The sequence below is a fragment of the Helobdella robusta genome, assembly GCF_000326865.2.
Source record: "Helobdella robusta unplaced genomic scaffold HELROscaffold_20, whole genome shotgun sequence".
NCBI lineage: Eukaryota > Metazoa > Annelida > Clitellata > Rhynchobdellida > Glossiphoniidae > Helobdella > Helobdella robusta.
Window position 1 is genome coordinate 2,633,989 of NW_008704084.1, and position 10,036 is coordinate 2,644,024.

Here is a 10,036-nt window from a genome sequence, read left to right on the forward strand (position 1 = left end):
TATGGTTACTCACCCAACGGCGTAGCCGGCATTTATTTGATACCAATTCTATAGCTTGTAATATAATTAACATTTTGTTTACATCTAAATGCTCCCTGTCGTGAAGTCTATCTTGCGAGACTTTTAGAGTCCTTGACATTCACTTCACATATTGGGCTGATCTCTCAAGTATTGTTTCGGTTCTAGGCACCATTTTGTGTATTTTTTGCTGCTATGGGGGTGTCCTATTGTCAAATAAATTAAATTGAAATAGCGAAAAACAGCAAAAACCACCCAGCAAAATATACTCAAAGCGATTTTCTCTTTTTTAGTGCATTTCTGTCAAAATAGAAAGAGGAGCCTTTCATGTTTTTTAAAATACGTTATAACAATATTCAGATTTCAGGCGCTAAGAAAACAAAAACTCATGCAACTTTTATTTTAGTTCGTACAAAAATAAATAATAATAAATATCATAAAAGCAGTTAACATTTAATGTGGCCCTGATTTGTTGTGGTAATTATATAAAATCCCATATTAACAATTAAACAATAAAATGTAAATCAACGAACGATCATGATGGATGTCGGGCGACAAAACATAGACAAGTTTTATCTGCAATGCAGCTGCTGCCCATTATGATAAGTTTACAAATTGTTAATAGTTTTTGTTTTTTCTCCAATTTTGCAATTGTCTTTCAAACCGAAACGGAATAAACTACAGCAACTAAATGTCGCAAACAAATACTACAAGTGAAAATTTAGAGCACAAAATACAATAAAAATAAGTAAGCAAAAGGTTAAAGAGATGATCCCTGGGCGAGTTTTCATTGAGTTCGATGAGCAGATAGTTAGCAGATAGGCAGATAACAAAGTTTTGAATTTTTATTATTTTTGATCCACGGCATTATCGTTCTCAATACCAAAGAGTAGGCCTTCCTCCATTATGCCATCTAAACAATTCTCAAAATGCAACTGGAGAGTATTATTAAACAAATTTAAATTCAATTTTAATAATAATCAATGATGAATTTAACGAGCTTGAAAAAAAACTTTGTTAACCTCTTTCATTTTGAAAAATATCGCCCCAGTCAACCGACTGTCACTGCCTGCCTGATGCTGAGGACCAATCCTCTTCACCTGAAATCAAAGTTAACGTCTTAATTCTTAATCACTTCATTTTTTCAACACATATTTTCTATTTGGTGACAGCTCATTCAAGGTTTAATGCAGGGTTTCCCAACCAGTGGGGCCGGCCTCCCTTGGGGAGGCCAAATGATCTTTTAGGGGAGACCAACTAAGGTGTTCTATTTACATGTATTTTATAAATTTATATAATTTTATAAAGTTTTGTTAAATCACAAAATTTTAATCATGCTAAAAACGATTTTTTGAATACTATATGAAAATTGTTTTTGCGTAACGGCTTTCCATATTGTATTTATTTGAATAATGATTTGCACATTTCTGTTTTCATAAATCCCTCATTTTCTTTCTGTCGCGTTTTTTGTGATACCCTGCATGAATTTATTTTTCAATAAAATTAATAAAATAAGACAATTAATTGAATAAATTAACTAAAAAATTTGGTCTGCTGTTTCTAACATAACTGGTAATTTATATTTGTGGTTTTTTAATTATTTCAGTTCTTTTTAAAATATGTGTTTTTTTATCATTTTCAGTTTTCAATAATCTCGTTATAAAAAACGTTGCTATGGCGAAACCTACGTTGCGTTTGGATTCACGACTATTACTGAAAAAGATGGCACTGAAAAGCCACAATGTTTCTTATGCGGAGCAGTATATTGTAATGATAGAATGAGACCAGCAAAGTTACGCCACCACTTAGAAACCAAACATCCTGGAAATGTCAACGACAACCTGGACACCTTCAAACTGAAGCGAGCTAGATTTCAAGCCACTGGAACATTAAAAAATGTTGGATTTGCTCAACCAAAGAAACCACTTCTTGAGGCTTCTTACAAAGTTGCCTATTTGATTGCCAAAAAAAAAAACCACATACAATTGGAGAAACCTTAATAAAACCCTGTGCACTTGAAATGGTGGAGTTAATTCTTGGAAAAAAAGAAAGAAAACAGGTTGAAGAAATTCCACTTTCTAATAATGTTATTTGTTCCAGAATAGCAGATCTTTCAAATGATATCTTGGACCAAGTTATGTCAGAACTGAAAAGTAGTCCTTTTAATTTTGGTATGCAACTTGATGAAACCACAGATGTATCAATGTGTTGCCAGCTTTTAGTGTATGTTCGTTATGTATGTAATTTTAAAATTAAAGAAGAATTTTTATTTTGCTAACCACTTCAGACAACTAGTAAAGCTGCAGATGTTTTTCAAATGATTACAACTTTCTTTGAAAGAAATGAATTTAGTTGGTTGACAAAATTACATTCAGTCTGTACTGATGGAGCACCAAGTATGTTGGGTAACAAATCTGGATTGGCTGCCTTAATCAAAGTTAATTCTCCACAGACACTTGTAACTCATTGCATGCTCCATCGCCATGCTCTAGCTGTGAAGACATTACCAGCAAAGCTTCAGTCTGTCATGTCTACAGCGATCAAAATAGTCAATTTTATACGATCAAGAGCAGTAAACCATCGTTTATTCAAAGTTTTATGCCAAGAACTTGATTCTGAATACGATGTCTTGCTATATTACACAAAAGTCAGGTGGTTAAGCAAAGGAAAGGTATTTTCAAGACTAATGGACCTGAAAGATGAGGTGTCTTCATTTTTGCAAGAAAAAGAAAAAACGTTAGCAGGTGACTTTGAGAAGACTGATTTCATAGTTAATATGGCATATTTAGCTGATCTGTTCACACTCTTAAATGAATTTAATCTTTGTTTGAAAGGACCAGAAATGACAATAATCGACGCCAATGAAAAATTAGTAGGATTTTTAAATAAGCTTTCATTGTACAAAAGAAGAGTAGAAGCTGAAAACCTTGCAAATTTACCATACCTAGCTGATGTTATAAGTAGCAGTGGAAACAAATCAATGCCTGTTGAAATAAAAAAAGAAATTATACAACATATCACAACTCTTCAACTATCATTTGAGCGTTATTTTGATACTAAAAATTTGGAAAATAATCTTTGGATACGAAATCCGTTCATTATTGACTTGGATAGTGTTGCTGATGAAGAAGAAATAACGGAAGATTTAATTGATCTTCGATCAAAAGAGTTGGTAAAAGCTGAATTCAATTCCAAAGGATTGGCAGAGTTTTGGTGCAGTCTGAAAGAAATATACCCAAATTTATTTAAAAAAGCCATGGCAGCTCTGATTCCATTTTCGACCACCTACTTATGTGAAAAGGGTTTTCTACATTAGTATCTATCAAGACTAAAGATAGAAATAGATTGGATGCCTCGAATGATATGAGGGTATATCTTTCTAATACAGAACCTCGATTTCATCTTCTCTGTGATGGAAAACAGCATTTTATTGAAGAATAAGCATTAAGCTTCAATAACATTTTATGTAATAAATTAAAAAACCTTACATAAACCTTATTATTATGAACAATGCTAATTTTAATTAAATCTGTCTGAATAAAAATTGTTATAACAAATTGATTTTTTTTTCAATTATTGACGACGGAATTTGGGGAGGCCAAGTTACCATTAGGACTTTTTTAGGGAGGCCAACACTGAAAAAGGTTGGGAAACACTGGTTTAATGAAAATATATCTTATAAAAAAAAAATAAAAAACGACTGGTTAACTTAATTATAAGAATATAAATGTCTAGTTAGCTATGCAAAAATGAATTTAAAAAACCTCTAATTGGTCGGCAAGTTCTTGCAAGCCACCTCTAAACAGATTGCAAGACTGCATCAGATGTTTTATATCGTAGAAATGTACAAAAAATAGGCGCAAAAGTTGGTAGAACTCTGCCGCGTCATCAGGAAGTGGTTTACAGGTCAATACCTTCAACAAGTAACCAAAGTCGTATGCGCTGCCAGTTAATTTGAGGTACGTTGTTAAAAGCAGTTCATATAAGAAAATAATTTATCGATGAATTTAAAATTTCAAGACAGTAACGCAGCTGACACATACACATTTACCAATCAGTAATAATGGAATGTTACGTTTTAACACAAGTAAACAATTTCAGAAATAAAAAGATTAGCCTACACTGTCTAGTCTACAGATACATAAATACGTATGTTATTCGTATAATAGCCAAATCTTTTCATGCACATGTTTTGTTACAAAAGTAGATGGCAACGTCAGCCAAAAACGCCAAAAATATCGGTTACTAATAATGTTTGATACATTTCCACCTTCGTGTTGAAAGTGTACATATGTAAATGCTGTACATATAATATAAGAAGAAGCGCTGCCAACGACAGCCACATGTGAGTCATTCAGATTCAGTCATAACGAGTCACTCAGATCCTGCTGTATCCCAGACATCTATAAGAAGGCCCAGATCATCCCTCTTCTGAAGCCAAGTAAGTCTGATGAAGACGCCAAATCCTACAGACCCATTTCACTTCTCTGCCCTGCCGTTAAGATTCTCGAGAGATGCCTCCTCCCATTTATTTCTGATCATCTGTCCCCGGCCAGTCACCAACATGGTTTCCATTCAGGACACTCCACTACCACTGCTGTCTCTCTCCTTTCTATGGATGTTGCCAATGGTTTCAATCAGAAGAGACCAGCACATCGAACCACGCTGGTAGCTTTGGACCTCTCAAAGGCTTTTGACATGGTCAACCACAGAATTCTTATTTATGACCTTTTGAAGTCCTCGCTGCCTAGCTCCATTTCATGCTGGTTGTCAAACTACCTGCACGGCCGGTCTTCTGTAACGGAATTCCGAAACCAGTCGTCTAAACAGAGGAACATCCATACAGGAGTTCCTCAAGGTTCAGTCCTGTCCCCTGCGTTGTTCAATTACTATGTCTCACGCATTCCTGAACCACCATCTGATATCAAGGTAATATCATATGCGGACGACTTCTCCGTCTATACGACCGGCCCGGATGTGGGTATTCTGACACAGCGACTCAACAACTATCTCCCTCTCTTGATAAACTTTTTCTTTCTCCGCGACCTGGAAATATCCACTTCTAAATCTTCTATAACTTTGTTCACACCTCACACAGCGCAATACCACTATCATCCCCAAGTAAAGGTAAACGGGCAGGTTCTACCGCTAGAACATAACCCGAAAATTCTTGGCCTCACTTTCGACCCGATGCTGACCTTCACTCAACACCATAAATTGTCAGCATCCAAGGCCACAAAACGGAATAATGTTTTAAAAGCTATCAGCGGCACCACCTATGGCCAAGATAAAGAGACCCTCTTACAGGTCTACAAGACCATAGGCAGATCAACAAAGGAATATGCCTGCCCGGCCTGGTCGTCTCTATCTTCGGAATCCAATCTATGCCGTCTTCAACGCGCTCAGAATGCTGCACTGAGAATCGTCACTGGCTGTCACAAAATCGCATCCGAGAAGCATCTGCTGTCCGAGTGCTGTTTGCTGTCAATAAAACAGCATACAGATCTACTGTCAAAACAATTCATCACAAAATGTTTCGACCCTCAACATCCATGCCATACATTGTTGTCAGCCAAACTTCCCCCTCGTGTGATGAAAAACACTCTGATGTCAAAATGGGGAGCCACAGTCAGATCCATCTTACACACTAATTCGGATAGTGCAAGTATCAATATGGCTATTCGGAATTTACATGGCATGGCTGCCAAGGCCGCTGCGGAGGCGTACCACGCGCCGATCCTGCTTAACGGATGGCCCCCTCCACAACCACAAATAGACAGCTCAGAGGAATCTCTGCCTCGGGCAATAAGAAGAACTCTGGCCCAACTCCGATCTGGCCACAGTATCATCTTAGGTAGTTTCAGGGAAATTATTGATGGCGGTACAGGTAATATGTGTCCTCACTGTCACACGCACGTAGACGACGAGGCTCATCTCTTCTCCTGTTCTGCCAATCCTACGAATCTCAAGACAATAGACCTGTGGCAAAACCCAACCGCGGTTGCTGATTGGCTCAGGCTTCGCCTGACCAATGGATAGGTGGTCGTGAAGGGGCAACAACAACAACAGCCACATGTATTTTTATAGCATTTTCAAAGGTATTTTCAATATCACAGGACCACAGGAATTGTATGTTGCAAGCATTATAATTCCGTTCAAAAACAAAAAAGATCAAAGCGATCACAACAATCGCAGAAGCATCTTTCTACTCCGCATCGTTGAAAAGATATTCGCTCGTGCACCATGCATACCTACATACAACAAAACAACACACGTTTAGACGACATTTTCCCCGAGATCTGGGGTTGCCGTTTGGCTACCTATGATGAAACCGAAATACCCCTCGACGCCATTCTGCCGGATACTGAGGGCCATTGTCACTTCTGTCATCATAAGTAATTTATTTGGCTAATTTTTACGCAGGACGCCCTTCCTTACGCAACCACAGTTATAAGCGGTGGGCCTAGCCTTTGATGATCCAACATCACTTACAAGGCAGTGAGGGTCAGTTTAATGTCATAACCAGGACACCATGCATACCTACATGTATCCTGAAACTCAGTGTGAGTCTAGATCTAAGAGATTGACTACAGATATGGCATTCTCCCTTCGCAAACTTCAAGTAAAGGCCCAAAAGCAACAGATACCCCTGTTCAATGCATTCATCGATTTGACACAGTACTTCAAATACGTCAGCAGAAGAGGTCTTTTCAAGATTCAAAAAAATAGATTACCCAGACGACTGCATAGCCTCCACGAAAACATGAAAGGCACAAACCATTTCCTTTCAGAACATTTTTAAAAACCACCCATATTAATTTGAAATAATGATATTTAACTTATAAATATGAAATAATTTAATAAAAAATTAAATTTCATTTTAGATTGTAATAAATTTTTAATCGAATCGATTGGCCATCACTTTTAATTAATTGAACGGAAGTAGGAAACACGAGGAAGACTTGCTAACCTGTGGAATGTTACCCATCTGACGTCATCAAGCAAAACCAGGCCTGATGATATAAGAAGTTCAGCAAAGTGACGAGTGTCAATGCCGTCCGTCTGGTGCTTCTCAAACTGGATGCCAGATCTTATGAGGAGATCTATGGATGGCTCAGAGTAGAGGTCTGCACTACGAAAGGTGAGAATTTAATCAAATTAATCCACAAATTAAGTTAAATTGAAATTATGGTGATTGCCACTAAAAATTACAATAATTTCATTTACCATTGGATTAATCTTATACTAAGCTCAAGTCTTAGGATTAAAGATTGGTTTAAATTTACAAACAGAAGAAAACACTGACAAAAAATTCAAGTTGATTTAGAAACAGGTCTCAAATAAAAATTCAAAAACCACACAAACTTGAGGTCGAACTTGAAATTAAACTGCCATGTAGAAATAGGCTTAGCAAGGTTGCCATATTGATCTGAGAGTGTAAATCCAATTTGAATAATTTTCAGGAGATCAACATTGAATTTGATGGATTGGTAGTTGTAGTATGATCTTTTATCTTTGCAAGGATCAGGTGGAGACCAAACCACGCCAGGAAATTCTGTGTCCTATAGTTCAATGTAAATTATCATACTTCGTCACAAATTCTTTTCAGTTACGAAAATATTTATCAAATCAATTTGTTCTAACAAATCACTGAACAAATCACTTAAACAAAAAATTATTTGTAACTAGTTATGTTATGTTAAATACTTGAAACATTTCAAACGACCGCAAATTTTATATTAAAAACCACAACGATAAATTTTTAACTGTAAATTTCTGTGTCATGTGCGATTGATACAACAAATTCTATGAAAATCACTCTGCTACACGCAAAAGCTGACATTTAATAAATGGTCCAGTAATAAAATTGCCAGAAAAAAAATTGAGATAACATTTTGAAATAATGGTAGAAAATTATAAAGTAGCAGTAATTTGAAAGTTTCAGCCATTACAATGTTGTTGTGGGCACATTAAATTCGAAAACTGAACATTGACAGGAGTTCACAAGCAGATGAAAAAACGATGGAAGGGCAAAGAGGGTTGAATTACAAATAGTTTATAAAATTAAAATTTAAAAATTAAGTTATTTAAATGAGCTGATTGATAGGATTGGTTTTTATATAAATTACCAATACAAAAATAAAATTTTCCTCTTCCTTTGCTCTTTATTTTTTCTGGACTTTGGCGACCAAACACCTTCATAAATCCCGAGCAGTAACAAATCGTTAAGTAACTGGCATCTTTTTAATTATTGTTGAATTTTCTATTCCTTCCTCTCTTAATGCGACCAAGAAACTTTAATTGTCATCGTCTGATATTTGTTATCAAAAGCAGTTTTTTCTTTCCATTGCCAAATCGTGTTTGTTCATGAATCATCTCAAAAACTATCCACTCTTTTTTCCATTTCTTTAGAAATAGAGATCATTCAAAACACTGAGCTGTAAGTGAGAACAGCTAAAACGTAACACTCTAGAAGTTTTAATTTTGTGGAAATTTTGAATTTACTGTTGGCGACGTTTTTTTATTCTAGAATATAACCTACAATCAATAGAATAAAATATATAAAAATTGAATTCACCCAGAACTCTGACTGGGTTTGCGTCATTTTATTCTAGTTTCAGCATTTGCGAGTCACCATGAAAACATTGTTCAAATGCTTATTGGTGACTCCTTGTACAAAATGTAAAGTAAATTTGACCCCATCGTTGCTCTTGCTTCCTGCAAAGCACATACTACAAACGTTATGACAAGGCAATTTCTGTAATAAGACTTTAAAACAGTATATAGTCACAACTACTTTTTAAAACAAGCTGGATTGTTTGATGACTTTTTATTAATCTTATCTAACATCTTAAAGTTAAAAATAGCGTTGCAAACAGAAAGAACCAACCATGGCAATGAAAGGAAAATCATAAATTATTTTTCGTAATGTCTTGAATTCTTCTTCCAAATTATGCTGCCACACATCTCTAATACCATCAATAGTTAGTTCATTTTCACTGTTAGACATTGAAGGCATTTTATTTTAACAACCATCAAGAGTCTCTGCAATAATTTCATAAGGAGTTAGAACACTTGTAATATAAATAAATAGATAAATGAATATGAATATGAATATATATATATATATATATATATATATATATATATATATATATATATATATATATATTCATATGTATATATATATATGTATATTCATATATATATATATATGTATGTATTCATATATATATATATGAATATATATATATATATATATATATAATTGTTGAGAAACATCGCAGCATTTTTAACTTTGATCAGTTTCTGGTTTAATTTTTCAATATTTCGAATCGTGTTTTTATCATTGTTTTTTTAACTTATTGTTGCATAAGAAAAGAAAAGAAAGTTTTCAACTACTTTTTTTATTCATTTTTATCTTATACAGAAAAGGTTTTTTGTCGGAAATCCTTTACCATTTTCAATGTAATATGCTATCAACTGTTGTTTATATTTTATATATACTCATATATGTGCGTTCCTTATGCTGGAGTGCATTGGCTATGAGGCACGTCCTCAGGTGGTGAATAAGGGAAAGTCCTAAGGTGAAAGCGGCGGAGGATCCTAGGACAACGGCTTCAACAGCGGATGATCTTCTATTCTAAATCCACTGCCTTGTGGAACAGGGACCTTTAACCTAAAGGCTAAGTGCACTGCTTACAACAGTGCTCTCTTGGGCACGAGCTAAAATGCAAGCACGCTGCCTTCTGTGATTACAGCAAAAAGGCTAGGCCTACTGCTCATAACTGGTGGTTGTCGATAGTAATTGTCAATTTTAGATACAAAAATTTTTTGATTCATACATCTTCCATGTCATCACAATAAAAAAAATCCCCTATTCCCTAGAAGACCTTAAATGGTTAAGGGGTGACAATATCCAAGAAGTATGCAAAAGTGGGTGGATTTTGCAGAAAATCGGGCGTTCCCTCCTGAAATATCAAACTTGCACTTTAAATACTGGATCGCTTACTGGACG

General features: G+C 35.3%; 1 protein-coding gene across 1 annotated transcript; it reads right to left on the bottom strand.

The window, feature by feature from the left end:
• Nucleotides 1-401: 401 nt before the first annotated feature.
• HELRODRAFT_111155 (hypothetical protein) lies at nucleotides 402-9,028 on the bottom strand (the record flags this gene model as incomplete). Its single annotated transcript, XM_009018142.1, has 6 exons — nucleotides 402-953; nucleotides 1,041-1,118; nucleotides 3,783-3,960; nucleotides 6,989-7,150; nucleotides 7,384-7,580; nucleotides 8,909-9,028. 6 exons carry the CDS (start codon nucleotides 9,026-9,028, stop codon nucleotides 867-869), a joined length of 822 nt encoding a protein of 273 aa, XP_009016390.1. The 3' UTR covers nucleotides 402-866.
• Nucleotides 9,029-10,036: the final 1,008 nt, after the last annotated feature.